At 46.6% G+C, this 19,558-nt stretch overlaps 3 protein-coding genes across 7 annotated transcripts; 2 read left to right on the forward strand and 1 right to left on the reverse strand.

Annotated features, from left to right (window-relative positions):
- Positions 1-44: 44 nt before the first annotated feature.
- On the forward strand, positions 45-4,804 carry alg1 (ALG1 chitobiosyldiphosphodolichol beta-mannosyltransferase). 3 transcript variants are annotated; one of them, XM_066690250.1, is made up of 13 exons: positions 45-356; positions 934-1,011; positions 1,250-1,353; positions 1,515-1,663; positions 1,779-1,868; positions 1,954-2,064; positions 2,409-2,530; positions 2,739-2,777; positions 3,052-3,111; positions 3,257-3,367; positions 3,463-3,577; positions 3,671-3,746; positions 4,021-4,804. In XM_066690250.1, exons 1-13 carry the CDS (start codon positions 62-64, stop codon positions 4,156-4,158), a joined length of 1,488 nt encoding a protein of 495 aa, XP_066546347.1. In that variant the 5' UTR covers positions 45-61; the 3' UTR covers positions 4,159-4,804. The 3 variants fall into 3 exon arrangements, with proteins under 3 accessions (XP_066546347.1, XP_066546349.1, XP_066546348.1); XM_066690252.1 differs by having other exon boundaries at positions 243-376; XM_066690251.1 differs by lacking the exon at positions 45-356 and adding an exon at positions 413-511.
- On the reverse strand, positions 4,564-6,808 carry eef2kmt (eukaryotic elongation factor 2 lysine methyltransferase). The gene is made up of 8 exons (XM_066690256.1): positions 6,517-6,808; positions 6,330-6,392; positions 6,111-6,191; positions 5,841-5,942; positions 5,608-5,741; positions 5,164-5,420; positions 4,819-4,968; positions 4,564-4,719 (listed from the first exon to the last, which is right to left on the reverse strand). Exons 1-8 carry the CDS (start codon positions 6,637-6,639, stop codon positions 4,619-4,621), a joined length of 1,011 nt encoding a protein of 336 aa, XP_066546353.1. The 5' UTR covers positions 6,640-6,808; the 3' UTR covers positions 4,564-4,618.
- A 1,028-nt stretch (positions 6,809-7,836) lies between these two features.
- Positions 7,837-15,231, forward strand: pigq (phosphatidylinositol glycan anchor biosynthesis, class Q). Of its 3 annotated transcripts, none has more exons than XM_066689329.1 (11): positions 7,837-7,906; positions 9,209-9,975; positions 10,078-10,209; positions 10,444-10,564; positions 10,717-10,867; positions 11,188-11,341; positions 12,492-12,603; positions 12,776-12,856; positions 13,190-13,304; positions 13,592-13,653; positions 13,741-15,231. In XM_066689329.1, exons 2-11 carry the CDS (start codon positions 9,254-9,256, stop codon positions 13,891-13,893), a joined length of 1,803 nt encoding a protein of 600 aa, XP_066545426.1. In that variant the 5' UTR covers positions 7,837-7,906; positions 9,209-9,253; the 3' UTR covers positions 13,894-15,231. The 3 variants fall into 3 exon arrangements, with proteins under 3 accessions (XP_066545426.1, XP_066545425.1, XP_066545427.1); XM_066689328.1 differs by lacking the exon at positions 7,837-7,906 and adding an exon at positions 8,355-8,699; XM_066689330.1 differs by lacking the exon at positions 7,837-7,906 and adding an exon at positions 8,355-8,699 and having other exon boundaries at positions 10,741-10,867.
- The last annotated feature ends 4,327 nt before the right edge of the window (positions 15,232-19,558 follow it).

Here is a 19,558-nt window from a genome sequence, read left to right on the forward strand (position 1 = left end):
CTTTAAATCCCTCTTCCCTGGCGCTTCCTGCTCGGACACGTCACGGTGACGCGGCGCAGTGATGGCGGAGGCAGGTTTCCCGGCGGTCGCCGTGCTGGCGCTGCTGCTGGCGGCGGGGTTCGGGTTCGCGTCCGGGTCCGGCCTGACCCGGGTCGGGCTGCTCTGGGCGCTTGTCCCGGTCCTCGTAGCGGCGTGCTGGTGTCTGCGAGCCCGGCGGCCCCGGGGCGGCAGGGCGCAGTGCAGCCCCCATGCGTGCGTGCTGGTGCTGGGCGATGTGGGACGCAGCCCCCGCATGCAGTACCACTGCCTCTCGCTCGGCCGGCACGGATACCGCGTCTCGTTTGTTGGCTTTCTCGGTAACTTTCTCAGATGACATGTAAGGCCTCCAGTTAGGCACGGCGGGAATGAAGTGTGTCTACTAATTAAACAGATACTGACTGGTTATCTTATGAGGCCTGGAAGTGCCTGTGCTCTTCCTGCAGTATGTGTTGTAACGGTAGACCCTTTCAAGGTATTGGCCATCAAACGCTGCTGTTTAAACCATGCTGACAAAATAAAAGCATGCCAATGATCTATGTCACAGATGTAGCATTAGCCATACAAGTCAACACTTATTGCAGTAACTGTTTCACAGCTCTTCCAAAAACTATAGCCTTAAACTCTAAAAAAACTTCAGATTGCAATTAAAATCACCTATTGATGCAAAAAATAATTACATTAACTTTTTTCAGTTTCCAGTGAAAGACTACCTTTAATCAGCCTAGCCCTGGTAACGGCCAGCTAACTGTCAGACTGAAAAGTTGATATCATATTTCTCATCTCTGTGCATGAATGATGAATGAGGAGAAAAGGGTGAAGGACAGTGTTTCTGCAGAGCCAGGGCAGTGTATGGGTGCCTACAGTCTCAGGATTCACAGGTCTTTCTACTTTCAGGTACGAAACCTCATCCAGATGTTGTCGGTAATGAGAAAATAAGGATCGTCCCCGTTTCAGAGATGAAAGGCCTGGCAGGTAGTATGTGCAGCAGATGAGTGATGGTTATGGCGACTCTTGAAGGGTATCATAATGGCTCTCGCCCTTTTAAGTGGCAGATAGAGAAAATGCACCACATGTAACATCTGCAGTTGCAACATGTATACAGCAAACATGAGCACAATTGTATCTGTCAGTCTGGACAGCTTTTTACTGTGTTTGCCAGTTTATGGAAATGCCTTTGCACGTTTTCTTCTCGTTTGTCTTTTTGCCGCAGTTGGACCCAAGATTCTCCAATACATTGCAAAGGTGGTTTTGCAATCAGTGCAGCTTTTCTACGTCTTGCTGAAAATGGACACCCCATCTTATGTTTTGATGCAGGTAAGGAATCTTTTTGACCTTATAATGGAAAAAAAATCTATATTTACATCTTTGGACACAAGGCTTCCAAGACCTACCTATGAATACACTGTCGGTTAAGATATCACTGGCCTTCTGTTTAAGCCTAGGTGTTTTACATTTCTGTTTATTATTGTTTCCAGAATCCACCCGGCCTGCCCGGTATAGCGGTGACGTGGCTAGTGTGCTCAGTCCGCGGCAGCCGGTTCATCATCGACTGGCACAACTACGGTTACACCATCATGGCCCTCGCCCACGGACAGAGGCACCCCGTCGTCCGGATCGCAAAGTGGTCAGTACGACAGCGCTGTTACTCTGAACTCCGTTGAAGCAGCACTGCGGACGGTTCGCCCTGCAAAGAGACGCGGGGGAAATGAATCTGCTCTGATGTTCCCCGTTTCTGTCAGGTACGAGAGGTTTTTCGGGAGGTTTTCCAGCCACAACCTGTGTGTCACCCGAGCCATGAAAGAAGACCTGCGGAGCAACTGGAATATCAAGTAAGAGCTTTAAGAGTCTTTAAACGCTCTGCAAACATGTACATGTATACTTGTGGATAGTGAAGACTTTCTTTTTCTCGTTTAGGGCAACAACACTTTACGACAAGCCACCATCTATTTTTAAAGAAGCGTCTTTGGACTCGCAGCACAGTTTGTTTCTGAAAATGGCAAAGGATCATTCGCCATTTAAGCCGAGGTAAATCCAAATTCAGATTAAGAAACATGTACTGGATCTATGCAGTTAGATTTAGCATTTGATGCACAAGTAGTAAGTCCTGTGCAAAGCATTAGATCTGTTTTTACTGGGACTTTCTGACGGGGCCCAGGACTATTTGATGTTACATAATTTACTAGGTATGTCATGCAATACGGAACATTGTAAATGCCAATGCAACTCACACAAGACTGCAAATAAAGTACAAAACGAGGGGAAACGGCAGGTCTAAGGCAGATCTAGCACAGTTGACGTGCAACACTTCGGGCTGGACTGTCTTCCAGTTTAAGAAGCCAGCTTTGAAAACTACTGTATCTCTACCACAGGGCCCGACCTGACAGTAACAGCGCGGAGAGGACCGCCTTCACAGAGCTCCACCCCGAGACGGGAGCTGTGACCCTCACCCCGGGACGTCCCGCTCTGCTTCTGAGCAGCACCAGCTGGACAGGTGAGGGGGCTGAGAGGGTCCTGGGGTCTCTGAGAGAGTGAGGAGCTCTGTACTGTCTAATACATCTGTGAAATCTCTCCTTTATCTCCCCTGCATCACTCATCACCCGTAAGCTCCTGACACACCATCGTTCTCAAAAGCTTTATTTTTTTCTATTGCTTTTTTTATTTGCTCAGACATTTCACTCAATTTCTCTTTCCATTTTCAGAAGACGAAGATTTCTCCATTCTCCTCAAGGCGCTAGAAGGTAATGACCTCCCTTTGAAGAATGAACGGCTGCTCCGAAAGTTTCATGGTTTAAAGTTAGGGCGTGCCGAGGAGCAAGTGTAGAAAAGCAAACCCTGAGTGTTTTAACCTCGTACAGGCCTGTAAAAATCCCAAACTTTTTTTTATAAATATTTTAAATTCACAGTTGAGCAGGAAAATGAAATATATCCAGAATGTTTTTTTTGTTTCCCCAGATGCTAGTCACCATAACTTCAGTGTTGTAAACCTATGCATCTGCCTGTTTTTCTTGACAGATTACGAGCAGTTTATTAGCAATGGTGCTGCACTACCTTCCCTCGTTTGTGTAATCACAGGTACGCTCTCCGATCTTTCACTGGGCAGAAGAATTTAATTCAATATATAAAGCTTAACCTGGTATACTAAACCAGTTGCAAATGCAAGACTCCTCAATCCAAAGAGCAGCGTGCTGGACTGACTCTTTCTGTTCTGTATTTGTAGGTAAAGGTCCACAGAAGGAACACTACAGGAACCTCATAGACCAAATGCACTTCCAACACGTGCAGATCTGTACTCCGTGGCTGGAAGCCGAAGACTATCCCATCTTGCTCGGTACGTGCTGTTCAAAGCTGGTCTTCAGCTGAGGGGCTTAGTTTGTACAGACTTTATTTCTTGCTTGAACACAAGTCCAAATTCCTCCCTTGCAGGGTCAGCCGACCTGGGGGTCTGCCTCCACAAGTCCTCCAGTGGCCTCGACCTGCCCATGAAAGTCGTGGACATGTTTGGCTGCTGCCTGCCGGTCTGCGCCATTCATTTCCCCTGGTGAGCCCTCGGAGGGAGAGGAGCTGAGCCAGTTCATTTCATTGGCGTGCATCTGAACGCGTTTAATCTAATCGCAATGTCTCTGCCTTCCAGTTTGCACGAGCTGGTGAAGCACGGGGAGAACGGGCTGATTTTTAAGGACTCGCAGGAGCTGGCCGAGCAGTTGAAGGTACGCACACTGGGGGGTTGAAGGTTGTTTAGGTTGGATGCATACACATGGATAAGTCTCAGAGATTCTGTCTGTTGAACCGGGGGTGGTAGCCAACTGGTCATGTACGGTCTAATGTACGTGACAACCCAGCATCTGGAAACGGGTGTGTGCAGGAGGAGCCACATATGATCTCTGCACTAGACATATAACCAGAACAAAACTGCAATTTTTCTGCTGGGGTGGGTGTGTTGGTTTGTCCATCTTTGCTGACAACGGTCCCCTGCTCCTCCAGACACTACTGGCCGACTTCCCCAGCACCCAGAGCCAGCTGCACAGCTTCAGGAGACACCTGCGGGAGAGCGGCCAGCAGCGGTGGCACGAGAGCTGGACACAGACCGTTCTCCCCCTCCTCGCAGCAGACCACCGGTGAGCGGCGGGCAAGGACAGGCGGTGGACGAGAGGGGACATTTTGGCACTTGCCCCTTTCTCAAACCCTGGGAGAGGCTCGCTCAGCTCGGAGTTTCCCCCTCCGAATGACCCTCGGTCCCGAGAACTGACCTCTGTGTTACTCGATCAGTGACTGGACTGTTAGAGAATGAATGCATAAATGAATCTATAAAAGGTCTGTGTGGCGAGAGGAGCTCTGACTGGCCAGTCATGTCTCACAAACATTCCCATCTTTCCCTGTTGAGATGTATGTCCCTACTGGATGGTGTTTTTTTCCAGCTTTCCATGACAGTGTTGTGTACTCAACCTTATTTCTGTGCTGAATGGATGCTGTTGTCCATTAGAAATACATTCAGCTCCAGCTCTCGGATATAGAAACCACGTTGCATGGAAGGGAATTGTCCTCAATGAAGACATTTTATTTAAAAAAGAAAAAACACCTTTCATGAATACAGTTTTAGAATTTCTATTGTCGTGGTGCGGTTATAGGGGAACACCTGTCTTTCGGGACCTGGGATGGCTTGATGTCTGATCGCAGCTTTACCTGTGGGGGGGGGGGGGAATTGGCAGGGAAATGCTGTTACTGAGTGGTCAACCACAACCTAAATCAAATAAAAACAACAGATCTGGATGTGCGTCTTACTCAGCTCGCTCTTGAAGAGGCCGTATGTCTCTGGGTTGCGAACGGTGGAGGCTACGTAGACGTCAGGACAGCGGCCCTGGGGGGGGCACTGCAAGATCTTTGAAAGCAGCTGCACGAGACAGCAGACGATATCGGGGTCGTACACCACGTCTGCGTCCGACAGAGAGAAGAAGTCATTATTTGAGAATAAATACACATGATATTTCTCTGTACGAACACTGTGGTTCTCCAAAAAAGATATGTATTCAAAACTCCAAAAGAACTAAAACAACGACACTGAGCTGAGTCTTAGTGTTTGTGGTGTGCGGGGGGGGTTAAAAGTAATAACCTTTCATTCCAGCTCACCTGAGGCGATAACAGTGTCTGCCTCAAACTCCTGCAGCCGCTCCGAGGTCACCGCCTCCCAGTCCAGCTCTTCCACAGACACGGCCGGGCCGGGGCAGGGGTCTCGCCGGGGGGCCAGTCCGTTCAGACGCACGTTCCCGTGCAGCCGCTGCAGCACGGAGGGGTGGCAGTCGCTGAACGTGTACCTGCGGGGGCTGCAGGCCCGACACACGACCAGCCCCGCCAGCCCCGCACCGCTGCCCAGCTCCAGCACCGACCTGCGTCATGAAGGAACACAATGACTGGGGGGCCACACTCTCCCCAAATTCGATATGTGGTGCCGAGATCGTGAGACTGAAAATGTTTGTATAGGGGCAAGAAGGAATATGAGAGGTCCATCACTTAGGGGAAGGACTGTGCTGGCTTCAGGCCTCTGCTTTTAGTACATCTCCTTTCTACACCCACCTGCCGCTGAAGGCCCCCAAGTTCTCCAGGGCCCACTCCGCCAGGTGCAGCGCTGCCTCCCAGGTCACAAGGCCAGTGGTGCCCTCTGAGATGACGGCCACGCTCTCTGAAACAGTGACAAAGTCCCCCGAGGGCTGGGGACCACAGCGCCAGTCACACTCGGCAGCCAGGGCGCATACAATCAACGCATTTCAATAGGAGACTATGACAGACAGGGTAGTAAAGTCTGGTACCAGCAGGTAGCTCTTGTGGCACACTGGCTCTTCCTCTGCACCCAAAACGGCCGCCAAGGCGTCGTAGACATCGTCCAGGGGCTCTGCTGCCGAGGCCTCGTGCTGCCGGTGTAGAAAACAATGAAAACTGGAAGAAATCCTTGTAAAGCAGCAATTAAAACTCACTTTATGGTTTGTTGTGGGCTACATCATCCATGTTTTAAAAGATGAATTAAACCTTTGGCTAAAGCCTAAATACTAGAAGTCCATCAAGTGTTTTATTGTATTTACCCTTTTAATTAATTCGGAGAGGAAGAGTCTTCTGTATTTGACAGACGGGGGGTTGTTTTTGCAGAGTGGATGATGCACTGTCTGGAAAAACAAAGTCACATTGCAGATCACTGGAAAATGCATTTCCCTTGGCAGTGTGTTGGCAATCTATCTCTAAGGAGAGGCACAAACCCACACTTTGAAATGAAGGAGGTGAAGGGTCATTCAGCCCACTCATACCTTCTGAAGGATGTCGCTCAGCACGTCTGCAGAAGAAGCATCCTGCAAGCTCCTCTCCAGGTCCTGGAGGAGAGGAGAGGACTTGCATTACTGACATACCTGCAGTCAATACACCACATGAACGCATTCAACTGGATTTGTTCTCTGAGGCAGAGCTATACGCTGTGCAGAGAGTGGTTTTACTTACATGCCAGGGAAATGAGCCCAATCGACACATGGCAAAGAAAGACGCCTGGAAAGAGGCTGACAGACCGTCCCTGCTCGCAGCGCATGCGTCTGACTTATCTTCGGTCTGCTCGGGAGCATTCATGGCTTTGGCAAATACTATATACACTTTCTCTTGACGTGGATGTACACACTCAGCACATTTTAAAACATTACAAACGGAGCGACTCTAAATCCGAGAAAATACATACTGAATCCCATGCTTGCATGTATTCATAGTAGTGCACAGTTTCCGATCCACCCATAAGCCATTGCGGCGTGCGTTGGGTTGCAGCATTGCGCTGGTTAATGTAGTTTTAACAGAAGTGCTGTCCAATTCTGTAAACGTAAGGATTTTAATTTTGTTACTTACTACTTATTTTATATATATTTTTAAACTGTTTAGCTTTGCCTTTTTAATTTTTTTTATACTAAATAGATGTTTCTGTTTACCAAAAATAGTTCTCATTTTCCCCAGTAAAATACTTAATGAGCCACCAGGCGGCGCCAAATACACGTTGTTCTCACTAAAAGAACAATTCAACCTTTAATATATTCCCACCCTTGCAAAGTGTATATCGTTGTTGTTTGCTGTTTGAGTGTAAGAGTAACATGTACATGCAATTGGAGGATACTTCCATATTCTACTTCATATCAGTTGAGGGACAGTTGGGTTGTTGTTTAGTGACACACAGTCTTGGTGCCCAGAATGAATGTGTGCTCCTGTTTGAAGCTGATAAGATTATCCTAATGGAAAGCTGTGGGAATACACCCATACAGTGGAAGATGTGTGTGTGTGTGTTTTTACTTTAAGTTTGGAAGACAATTATTGTTATTATTATTATTATTATTATTATTATTAGTAGTAGTAGTAGTAGTAGTAGTAGTAGTAGTAGTAGTAGTAGTAGTGGTGGTGGTGGTGGTGGTGTAGTGGTAGTAGCAGCAGTTGTATTACTGTCTCAGTATAGTAATACTCAAGTAGCAGTAGTAGCAGCAGTAGTATTGGTTTTATTAGTCTCAGTATATTAATGCTCAATATTCAATATATATTTGTAATATAAATCAAGCCTAATTTCACAATCAATTTTTAAGGGACAGATGCATGTTTAGGGTAGCCTGATCATTTCCCATAATAAACAAGCAATGCAATAACCCTTAACCCCTTGGCAGGGCAATATATATTGACACAAAACAATGAAAGGCTATCTTTTAAGCACAGTTGCTTGTCTTGTCCTCTGTTATCGGGTCCTGCAATGTGGGGCACTGCCAGCCCGCGCTTTTTCTTGCTCAGTCACTCATAAGAGCCCTCGCCCTCCCATTGCCTCCCACTGCGCTAGAGACAGACTGATGCACAGCACTGCACATCTGCCTGGGTGAGTACAGGACCTTTACACTGCCACACTGTGTTTCCTTCTAATCTTTTTTATTTGTATACCTTAGTCAAACTATAGGCCACCATATTCATTCAACTTTAATTCTGTGTTTAGTTAATAATAATGATAATAATCAGAAGAAGAAGAAGAATGAATATATACATACAAATAAATTCATACTTTAGAATACAGAAAAGCATTGTGGAATAAAGGCATATTTGTCAGGAAAATGGTAACAGGCATAGTAACAGGCTTTAGCATTATAAGCATATCCACCGTGAACAGTTAGGAAACAGAATTGTATTCATGTTTTGAATGTCTAAGAGGCATTTATCTCCTGGGTGCATTGATATAATATGACTTAATCCGTGTAATAATACCGCCTTTATATCTATCCGGAACCACCTTAAGAGGAACAAAATGCACGGACAATATATCCGCTGCGCACCGGGGCAGCACGGGATTAATTCCGCGACGGACAGCTCTGAAGCCACAGCAAACACGGCCGTTTACAGTACACAGAATTAGACTGCATTTACTCAAGTGCATCTTCATTGAGGATTTGAAATACCCAGAGACACGGACACCTCTTCCCACAGCACGGCACCAGGGTTAGGTTGTCAGTAAAACAAGTTTCAGAAGGTCAATAAGCCATCATATGGTTATTATTTTATGTAATGACCGCTTTTAATTAAACCTATCCGTGGCCTAATGTTTAAGTATTCTTTGGAGAGTAGGGTTGGTAACATGACGTGCAGTGGCTGCATCCACTAAAACGAAACAAAGTAACAAGGTAGGTTTTATTACGTTGCGCTCAGTGTGTCGTGAGCATGCGCGGCTTTGCTGTGTTTGGACGGGTGTTGCGCACTGCTGTGATGGGGTGTTTAAACCCAGTCTGGCTGCTGGTTCAAGACAAACCCGTTCATGCCCAGGGTGGTGTTGGTTGCTGTAGAAATGCCCGCTGGGTCAAGGGCAGACGAGTGAGAAAGCACTGAGTTACTACTGTGTGTGCTAATAACTGAGTCTTAACTTGCTTTGCCTGCTCATTGTTTTTATTGTATTTGGTCTGGACTGAACTATTTTTATTACTGTCTATAGTTGTCATGTTTGTTGTTGTAACTGTTTTTGGCTGAGTGTTGTAGCAGTGGTTTAACAGCGTGAATCAGTTAACACCATTTAACTGAAATGTTATTTTGTGTTTTGATGAATACCTCATGTTTATGGTGAACATTAAATGGAAGTGGTGTTAGACTGTAATTGCTTTATCTGTGCATCACGCTGTGTGTTTTTCCTGTGCGTCAGGGTTTCGGCTGCAGTAGTTCCTCCGCTCCGGCGCGCTCGCCCATCATGGTGCTGAAGATCTTCTTCCCTCGGTGCTGCAACTTGGCCGACAGCGGGCTGCTCATCGGGCGCTGGCTTCCCGGGCACGATGCCGCCGTGGTGTTGGCGGTGATCCACTTCCCCTTCATCCCCGGTCAGGTGAAGAAGTACCTGAGCAAGTTGCAGAGCCAGACCCAGGTGGACCTGACTGTGCTGGGGTCCTGGAGCAGGCCCAAGGAGGGCCAGGAAGGGCTGGCCAGCTTCCTGCAGGAGCTGAGCACTATCTTCCCTCAGGGCCGCTGGCTGCAGATCAGCCGGGAGAAAGGCGAAAAGGGCTTCCGCTGCCAGGTCACCACTAGAGGTGGCGAGGGCGGACAGGAAGAGGTGGAGGTAGAGGAGGAGGTAGAAGAGGGGGAGGAGAAGGAGAAGAATGGGGAGAAGGACAAGGTGATCTTCATCCACTACGACCAGCGCAAGGTCATGCTCTCCCAGCTTCACCCTGCCAAGGGCCTCAATCTGAACTCCCCAGCCAAGGTGTCTGAGCTCAGGCTGGTCTTCCAGACAGTGGCCCAGAGCCAGGCGCTCTTCTTCATAGACAAGTACGACGAGGGGCCCCTGAAGCTAACGCACTGGCAGTCCGAGGGCAGGGAGGCCAGTATCCTTGTGGAGCTGGCCAAGCAAGCCTTCGTCCCGCTGTGCCGGCTGCTGACCTGGCTGCTGTCCTGGTGGAACTGGCTGAGCAGTGCCTGGTAAGCATCGTTATATTGTGATCCAGCAGCTTTTAGTGCATCACAGATTATTTTTTCAAAATGGCTGACCGCACCCTTTTCCCCCCACTGTTTCTCCAACAGGCTCCTGAACGTGTGGCCCGTGCGCTTTGTGTCCAGTAAGCTGTCCACCTGTATCCAGATCAGCCATCGCACCGAGCACCTGCAGACCGTCAGCTCTACCAAGAAAGCAGAAGAGCACATGGAGTTCATGAGGTGAGCCCTTGCCATCGCGCCACAAAAGCCATCTCGGTGGAGGATTGGGCCCTGGGAATTGGCACTGTTTTGTATTCCAGACGTCATCAATTTTACTAGCGCACAGTCAGTCTGGTTTAGTGTAACTTCTACTGCCTGCGCCCTGTTAATAATAATGAATAAATAAGCTTATGTAAATAAAAAGTTGGTATTTCAGAAGCAGTGCAGTGAGCTTTTCTCTGTCCTCCCCTTTAGGAAGGCCAACATCTTTGTGTCCTTCGTGGTTGACGTGGCTCTGGGCCTGCTGCTCATCTCTTGGCTCTACCGAAAGAACCGGATCGGCCAGCTGGCTGACACCCTCGTTCCCGTGGCTGACGTGAGCTCACAACGCACTCTTGTAGCAGAACTTTATAACGTGTTTCTTAAAAAAGGCTGTAGTGGATTGAGGTCCCGCACAGTAGTTTGTTAACAGTACTTTTAAAGTGTCAGTTTTCCAATTATGTTTCATGGATATCGTGTCGTGTTTAGCTGTTGGTGTTGGTTGTATTGCAGCATGTGGCCAAAGAGCTTCAGGAGCTTCTGCAGTGGCTGATGGGAGCTCCAGCGGGGCTGAAGATGAACCGGGCCTTGGACCAGGTGCTGGGCCGCTTCTTCCTGTACCACATCCACCTGTGGATCAGTGAGTGACAAAGCCGACTACAGGGCACGGTTTAATGCCACAGGGCCTCGATTGTGTAGTCAAGAATATTTAATTTCAGAGGACAAGATTAACCAGTGTGAAGAAAATAACAAAGATTAATATTTTTTCACAACTGCAGCTGTGAAGCAATGTTTTTTTCCACCTCTTTTTTGTGATGTGTGATGAAACCAAGGCAGGAAGTCAGCTGAGCTCTTACTTGCAGTAGACGCAATATCTGTAACTTTCTCACATGATGAGAGATTTTTTAGTACTTTTATAATTAATTAATTAATATTGCTCTGTTTCTCAATGCTGTGTAGGCTATATCCACCTGATGTCCCCCTTCATTGAGATGATCCTGTGGTACGTGGGCCTGTCTGCTTGCCTGGGGTTGACCTTTGCCCTCTCCATCCTCTCTGACATCGTGGCCCTGCTCACCTTCCACATCTACTGCTTCTACGTCTACGGAGCCAGGTAGGCTGTCGCCTGGAGCTCAGACAGGAGTCGTTTCGGGATCTGGGGCTGATGTCTCTGAGTGCGCCGGATAATACCCGTCCTGCAGCTGCCCGCTTTCAAAATTAACTCCTCCCATGTACATCTCTATCTGTTTTGTCAACACTGAACCTCGTTAAGCTTGTGGTTGTACGGCAGGGTCTTCAAACTATACATCGATCCCGGCGGTTTAATCCTGTGTTTATCGTTTCTTTGTGTGGCTAAGCTGAGGGCAGCTCACAGCCTTTAAAGTGCTTTTTTCAGTCCTTTTTAAATATCCTTAACAATAAATCAAGGGCGGGATACACATAACTTAATAATAGTAATAGTAATCATGATCGTTACTACTGTGCATAATAATAACATTAATAACACTTTTTTTAATATATTAATTGCTCATGAAAGGTACCAGCTACAGTCAAGGGCAGCCTCCCGCCAACCCTGACCTTCACCCTCCCACCCCTGTGCTTAGAGCAGTCTTTTCCCTTTCCTCTGTGACGGACCACAGATGTGTGTGACTCAGTGTTGTGAACTGAAGCACTTCTAAGCCCTTCGCTCTGAGCCGCAGGGGAGGGACTGGGATGAAACCAGACCCGGGCCCTTTTCACATCCACCTTGAGCTCGCATTCCTTCGATTAAGAAGCGAGACTCGTTTGTTTGCTTTCTTTGTGGTGCTGAAAAGTGACAGCAAAAGAAGAGGAACCTTCCGTTTTACGCCTTTGTAACCGTGGCAAGAGGAACTGGGAAGTTCTGAGAACAATAGTGTTGGACAGGAATTCACCCCGGGGCAGCAAAAACGTCCCTGATTAGAACAAAACCCCACGTATGGGGTGCAGGGGGCAAGTTTACAGCTGCGATGCTCAGTGATGCTTTACCCGTTTTGTTGTCATCTGTAGTAGAAATTATTAAACTTGTTGATCAGATGCATTTATCAAAGATGATTATAAAACGGACTTCATTGTAAGAGGTGAAACATCACTCCAAAAAATAGTTTTAGCCTCCTCTGTTACTGTGAACAACACATGCTTGGTGTATAAATCAGGGAGCTAAACCGTCACAGAGCCCCAGCACTAATCCCGAGAGGCAGAATGATGTTTCTTGACGTGTCTCCCCTCTGGGTCCCATCTCACAGGCTCTACTGCCTGAAGATCGTCGGCCTGTCCTCTCTGTGGCGGCTGTTCCGTGGAAAGAAGTGGAACGTGCTCCGCCAGCGGGTGGACTCCTGCTCATACGACCTGGACCAGGTGAGCTGCAGGACTCCTTTCGCTGCGCTGCCTGTTTGCCCCTCTAATCACACATTTCTTTCCTTTGAAGTCTATCAGAAACACTGTACGTTTGACAGGTAGCTGAAACCCCTGTGTTTGGGTTGCGAGTTGCTAAGCCGCTGCAGTCACAAATCGGTTTGTTTTCTTCTAGCTGTTCATCGGGACTCTGCTGTTCACTATCCTGCTGTTCCTGCTGCCGACCACTGCGCTGTATTACCTGGTGTTCACGCTGGTGAGCGGCCCGTGTTTCTCCTTCTCAACCGAAACACTGATACAGCGCACGTCCTTGTGTTCTCGGCATGTGGCGGCGCTGAAAAGCACATTGAGCTCAAATATCGACCGGCTTCACTGGTGCTTCAGGCATGTCTGGCTGCTGTTCCTTTCAACACACACACACACACACACACATACACTCTCTTTTATCTTTTACTGCTTAGAATATGTTTCAAAGTGTGTTTAAAATATATCTCTGCCGTTGTGATAGTGAGTTGTATTATTTGACCCTTTTGCACCCCATCTCTTACTCTTACGCTCTTGTTTCTCTTGTCCTTCCTCCTCTCTCCAGCTCCGCCTGTTGGTGGTGCTGTTCCAGGGCCTGATTCACCTCAGTGTGGATTTCATTAACTCCTTCCCTCTGTTTGCCATGGGACTCCGAATCTGCCGGCCTTACAGACTGGCAGGTAAGAAACTGTGGTCCATACTGTCAAAACATTCAACACAGAGCGAGACACTTTAAACTGCTCAGATGCTAATAGTTCCAATTAAAAACATTGCAACTTTAGTTTTCCTTCAGTAGGACATACCAGGTCCACTCGTGGTATGATCACAGTGCAGGGACAATGCAGGCTTAGTGCTTTAGTGTAAGGATTTGGATTTTAACATAAATCCCTGCTGTCGCTGGAAACGGGTGTATTAGTCCTGCTGTTTTGCCAATCATCCCCTGATCGTGTCTGTCTGTGTGCTGCAGCCGGAGTGAAGTTCAGAGTCCTGCAGGAGGAGCCAGGAAAATCCCTTCACCTGCTGATGGAGGTACAGCGCTCGATCTCGCCGTCAGGTTGGGTCTGTCCAAGAACACCGCCACCATTCACATCTCCCGTGCCCGCCCTGTCTCCACAGATCAACCCTCTGCCGTGCAGCGCCGTTCTGAAGTGGTACCGGACCCCCACCTACAGCTGCTACCCCAAGGACTCCTGGGGGGCTCTGTGCAAGAAGCTGTTCGTCGGGGAACTCATCTACCCCTGGAGACACAAGAGCACCAAGACAGACTGAGCCGCTGGGGGGGAGGCCGGAGGTGCAGAAGGACCATGCGGCACGTGCTGTGCTCACAAGCGGGCAGAGCTGACAACTGCCAACAAAATGCTAAAAAGAACTGAGAAACAAAAGAATGTCTAACCCAGCAAAGACTGTTAAGCTCAGAAGAGAGAGATCTCTGTTGATTCAGAGTCATGTGAGAGCTAGAGATCTTTCCCATTCGTAACTCACGTGTAGCAGTAGAAATGTCCCTGGCGCCGTGTTGAAAAACGTCCCTGTTTACTAAACCAGCGTGTAGAAGTGATCGAGGACGAGTCGCGATCGCTTTTTCTGTAGAGAGCCAGAACATTTCTCTTGCTTTGTGTCCAGAATGTGCAGCGCTGAGCTGTACACAAGAACTGCACTACTTTGGTATATTTTAACACTTGAATGACATTTACATTTTAATTAAATTGAGAGGTTTATTTAATAGTATTGAACAGGGTCTTTAGATAATAAATGAATGAATTAATCAGTATCACTCCATTCCTTCAGTATTTATTTAGAATAGATGAGTAGATGGTTTCACTACTGATTTAAGAAGCAGCCAGCATTGTTACTAAATAGGGGGCATCACATCGATAATACTGAACACGATGAGCCACTATTAATGTAGGTGTAAAGTTTAACTAGCTGATTTTATTTTGCACTAGGATTAATTGGGTTTCTCTTTCCCACTCTGTGGATTCCCTGTGGGCCAGTCGTGTTTTTTCAGGTGTAGCCCCCTATGCGCCGGTGCTTGGCTGAGCTCAGGGATATCTAGGTGTTGGCGAATACACTAATGAGCCCCAGCTGTGGCTGATCCCGGCAGAGTATATAGATCAGTCATCTCAGTCCTGCTGTTTTTTTTAGCTGACCATGTTTCAGAGTTATTCTCCGATTGCTCTAAATGGGTGCAAATCCATCATTTGTCGTTAGCATTCCAAGCACAGCTTAAATGTCTGTTGCATTTGTATTTGAAAAGCATTGACCTGCTTTTTTTTTTTTTTATCCCCTCTGTGAGTGCTCGCTTCCACTCTCCCTGTCAAGCTGAGTTAATTCCAGTTCCCAGCTCCCGATAAGGAGATTTATATATACCAAATCGCATATTATATTTTACCGAGTTGTGTCGATCCAAGGTAGGCGCTGTAAATTCAAGACGGAAAGGATGTCTGGAATTTACTGTCCCTATTCCGAATTCGCCGTGCATTCCTAGGGGCCTGTGAGTGATTTTACATAAAATTAATTTAATGCTACTTTGGTTTGTGTTCATTTTAAATTGTTTGTTGTCAATCCTGCTACTTTTCCACTCTTGAGAATAAAAAACACTTGATGGTATGAGTGTTGTGCCAGCGTCTATTCTGAATGTTTACTGTCACTGTGGCCGTGCTGTATTTTAAATTATGCCAGCTTTATGGCACACCTACGGTACGTTTGAAATATTTCTTCCTCTCTAAAGCAACACCGTGTTATTAATGTAAAATATCCCAGTGTTTTTTTGAATAGAGGTAACATGGGGTGTGTTTGCTTGGATCACAGAGCGAGTGTGGGAGCTGGTTAAAAATGGGGAGGTGGCCCTGACACTATAAATAGCCCTTGGGGAATGTAAACAGACAAGACTTTCTACCTGAGAGAAGAGGCATCATAAATATTCACACTTCAGTACAATTGATGTGGTATTGTTGTGTTTAGTGACGTATATTTGTAAACATGGCGTTTTAACCTGGAATTGTAACTTAAATACATTTCAGTGCTTTTCACCAATGCTGACCTCTCTTTTTAATTTTAAAGTATTTCTTGTAAGCTATACTGCAGTGCCTATTATCACCACTGTCTCGAAGGTTTATTCAACACAGCAGACGCTTAATATGAGTGAAATTGCCACAAAACTCTCTTGAATACGTAGAGTATGTCTCATTCAGCCCCCTGGCGGTGTCTGGCATGAGGAACAAACCAGACCGTCTATGGAAGTGAAAAATGGAGCGAGCAATCCTAAATATTGTGGGCTCTCACATGAAGCATATACAAGCGAACTGCATGTCTCTAAATATATAAATGTCTCCCCAATTTAGGCCATTGCCTGCATCTGTCTGTGTGTCTGTGCCTGTGTGGTTTCCCAACGACCCTCCCCAGCATGCAGCCTTTCCCTTTATTTCCAATCGCAGTCTCTGAAGGAAAGCACCACCTGAACTCTTGCCGAGAGGCTTAGCTCAGCCTTCCCTCGCCGCGGCCCCAGCTGCTCACACCGGCAGCTCGGAGATTGCTCTCAGCATGGAAGTGTGAGATGAGCCGCACAATATTAGCACCGACCCCGAGGTTACGCACCACAGGATCTGCTGCTGGGACCAGTAGATAGTATTTTCATATATGGGTTGCTGATTTTTAAAATGTATTGCCGCCTTATTTGATGAAAGCGCTTTCACGCGTCGAGAGGCACGCATGTACAGGCAGCCCGGGTCAAACAACACACAGTGCCGGCAGCATGGCGGATCCGATTAGTTGTGTGGTTTCAACCTTGAAAAGAGCCGCTATGCTCAGGGCTTATTTTCACAGCAGCTTCTCGGAGACATACACCACCCTGACTATAAACACGAGCTGTGCGTTTATCACTGCAGGCCGAGACAGCCGAGACATTTCACTCAATACCTTCAAGCCAGTGTTATTTTTTGGTTTCAAAAAAGGAAAAAAAACAAAAACACAACTGATTAATGAGTTAATTACTAAAAGCGGGACACCCCCTGATGTAGCTTATGACTTCCCTCCAACGCTGCCAGTGTGAGCGGGGTGCCCAGAGCTGTGGTTCCCCTTCGCCTCTCCAGGTTTCACCGCTGCCTTTGTCTGAAGGAGAGAGAGGGATAATGAGCTGTAATGGCCTGATGTTTGTGGCACGGGAGTCGGGAGGTGGGGGTAGGAGGTTGTAATTGATCCTGCCTAGCCACAGCGCTTCATAACCTGTGGGGTGCGTGTTTTGTTTGTGTGAGGCTCTGGGGTGGCTCGGAGCCCTCTGTTAGGTCCAGATGGTGTCCCCTCCCGAGAGACCTCCGCATTGCTTTAATCTGAACGGGTAGACAAAGGAAAACGCGCATTTGCATTTTAATCTATTCCATTTTTTCCCCTTCTCATCCCCCTCCAGCCTCTGCTAGCTAAGTGCTTATCCTCACTCCCGTTATGCTGTCTGTTAACCCTTTTTTGCGGCAGTAAGAGAGATAATGTCAAAGCAAAGATATCAATAGAGTACATTTGAAAATCACAACTGCTGGCAGGAAAGGCATTCATGTCGGGCCCCAGAACCTGGTGACACATCCGTAATCCCCCATGTTCACACACCCTGTCATCATTCTGCATCGCTGCCAGCGAGGAAGAATTGAAATGTCAGCAGGTGATTAGCGAAGTGCGAGGCAGTGGAGCACAAATGCTCAGAACCGCGAGGATGAAGTCTCTCTGCTCTGTGACAGATTAATCAACACCAGGCTGGAGCCAAGAAGGTTTCTCCTTTTTTTAAATGCTCAACTTGCAAAAGAGCCTCTCTCGTTCTACCTATCTCTAAAAGAAGTCCCTGCCCACAGCTCCCCACTCGATGCGATTTTAATGGTGACCTTATTTTACCCATTTTCAGAAATCGTTTATTTATAGATTGATAGCTAGTTGCATTCTAGGTAGTGAGCGTTTCTATGAGAGATTACTGATTCAAATAAATTTAAAAACTATCCAGAAAAGTGCATTCTGAATGTGTTGAGCTGATCAACCATAACTTAGAGCACATATTTCAATTATTATGGTTGGGATGGGATGGGTGCATTGAAAATTATTGATGTTTGGTAGGTGTTCTTGCCACATGAGAAGGTAGACATTTGTAAATTGTAGTCTTTGTAATATCAACTATAGCGTAATGAATAATAATCATAACAGTAGAATCCATTGCCTAACAGGTTAAACAGGTTTATCAATCCAGCTTTGTTCTTCACACAGAAAAAAAAGTGGCAACCATTCTGCAAGGCAGCAAATAATATGCATTCCAACTTAAACCCTATGGTTGTGGTGGAAAACTTTCAAGAGTCTTGGTTTTCTTTTTACTGAAGGAAAATTGAAGAGGTTTCACACTCTACAGGGTGATGAATTAAATCATGATGTTTTTCCTACATATCCAGGGAGTTCAGAAGTTACATTTAAATGAAGCTGTTATTGACAGTACCTAAAAGATTAGGGTACAGCTAAGGCATGCATGGGAAATTATGGGATTCAAATTGGAGTGCTGTGTTTTCATTACCCTTGGCAGTTTCTGTTTCTCGCTTGAGGAGCGTGGCAAACTGAGTGCGTCCCTCAGTCGAAAACCAAAAACAAGCAAATAAATCCAGTACCGGAGCCTCCTGAAACTGCTGATTCTTAGGGAGTTATCTGTGTAGAAGCTGTACGGTCATGCAGGGCGTTTTTAATGGGCGGAAGTGAGGTTGGAGAGGAGCAGATAGATACAGTTCCAAGACCAGGCCGGGAGGAAGCGCGGGGGCGGGCGGGACAGGAAGGGCGATGAGCACGAGTCGGACAGAGAGGGGTTTAAGTGCAATCGATAAGCGAGGAGGACAGGAATGCATTAACTAAAATCAATGTATAGGGCCAGTTCAGTTTATACGTCAGAATGAAGAAGATGGAAGCTAGAAAACAGACCACCTAAGTAAAGTGATACATTAAGCTAGTGTTGTATACATTCAGATTTTACTGAAAGTGCCAAAGTTTACGAACGACTAGTATGTCATTTCACTACTCCATCTTTCCATTTGGTGGTCATATCCCACAGGACCAAAGCATTGTCCAAAATACCTATTGTAAAATGTCTAAACATGACACATCGTTCTGCTGATGTACTGTACTTCCTTTTCCATGTTGTTGTTATCGTTGTTAATTCGGCTTGTCTTGTGTGGGAAGAGGGATTTTCTGATAAGCACATTGGGTAATGCACTGGTATTCGAATCCTTTCATTTTTTTATCCATCTCCAGAAGAATTCAAGTCGTGAGTGATGACTATCTGAAGGCATGGAGACGTGGAGACGGGGGTTCTGTCTGCACAAGGCCATGGAACAGTGAAACTAGTGTCTCTTCATAGGCGTGTTACAGGCAAGTCTGCACATGTTTGCAGCGTGGCTGGGAATGGATGCCACATGACTGCCATCACTTTCAAGCTCTGACTTCTGAAGGCGGTTTACACTGATAGCAGTGGTGGTGATGCAATTTTACCGTAACAGGTGGCCATGGATGGCATAGTTAATCTTTCCTAAGTGCAACTGCTCTGAAATATAGGCATGATATTCTTCTGCCCATCATTTCACCCAAGTTCTGTAGTACAGGTTAGTAAAGGTATGGTTAACCAACAGGAAACCACAACAAACTATGTGCAAAACTTGGTACCCTTGCATAGGGGCCTTTATTTTGTTATTTTCTGTGTGTGCGTTTAGTTGAAAAAAGACTATGTGGAGTTGCAGATCACCATAAAAATAAATAAATACGAATAACAAACCAAGCAGCTCTAAAAATAATTTGCACAACTGTGGGAATCCATCATTTTGGCTAGCGGTCCTGTGGTTTATAGTAACCTGTCTCAATATGTCAGGCTAACAATGTTATTTATTAGACCAACTCTGTGGCCTCTTAATGAAATTTGGATGTTGATGTA

Source organism: Amia ocellicauda, chromosome 17, assembly GCF_036373705.1.
Source record: "Amia ocellicauda isolate fAmiCal2 chromosome 17, fAmiCal2.hap1, whole genome shotgun sequence".
Taxonomy (NCBI): domain Eukaryota; kingdom Metazoa; phylum Chordata; class Actinopteri; order Amiiformes; family Amiidae; genus Amia; species Amia ocellicauda.

What these genes read in the sequence shown, in the direction of transcription:
- eef2kmt (XM_066690256.1), bottom strand. Translation starts at nt 6,639, where the DNA reads ATGAATGCTCCCGAGCAGACCGAAGATAAGTCAGACGCATGCGCTGCG. An exon ending in TGAGCGACATCCTTCAGAAG is followed by an intron (nt 6,192 to 6,329) that starts GTATGAGTGGGC and finishes TTGTTTTTCCAG; the next exon opens with ACAGTGCATCATCCACTCTG. An exon ending in AGACACTGTTATCGCCTCAG is followed by an intron (nt 4,969 to 5,163) that starts GTGAGCTGGAAT and finishes TGTCGGACGCAG; the next exon opens with ACGTGGTGTACGACCCCGAT.
- pigq (XM_066689329.1), top strand. Translation starts at nt 9,254, where the DNA reads ATGGTGCTGAAGATCTTCTTCCCTCGGTGCTGCAACTTGGCCGACAGC. An exon ending in CCACATCCACCTGTGGATCA is followed by an intron (nt 10,868 to 11,187) that starts GTGAGTGACAAA and finishes AATGCTGTGTAG; the next exon opens with GCTATATCCACCTGATGTCC. An exon ending in GCTCATACGACCTGGACCAG is followed by an intron (nt 12,604 to 12,775) that starts GTGAGCTGCAGG and finishes GTTTTCTTCTAG; the next exon opens with CTGTTCATCGGGACTCTGCT.
- alg1 (XM_066690250.1), top strand. Translation starts at nt 62, where the DNA reads ATGGCGGAGGCAGGTTTCCCGGCGGTCGCCGTGCTGGCGCTGCTGCTG. An exon ending in GTCGTCCGGATCGCAAAGTG is followed by an intron (nt 1,664 to 1,778) that starts GTCAGTACGACA and finishes CGTTTCTGTCAG; the next exon opens with GTACGAGAGGTTTTTCGGGA. An exon ending in CATTCGCCATTTAAGCCGAG is followed by an intron (nt 2,065 to 2,408) that starts GTAAATCCAAAT and finishes TCTCTACCACAG; the next exon opens with GGCCCGACCTGACAGTAACA.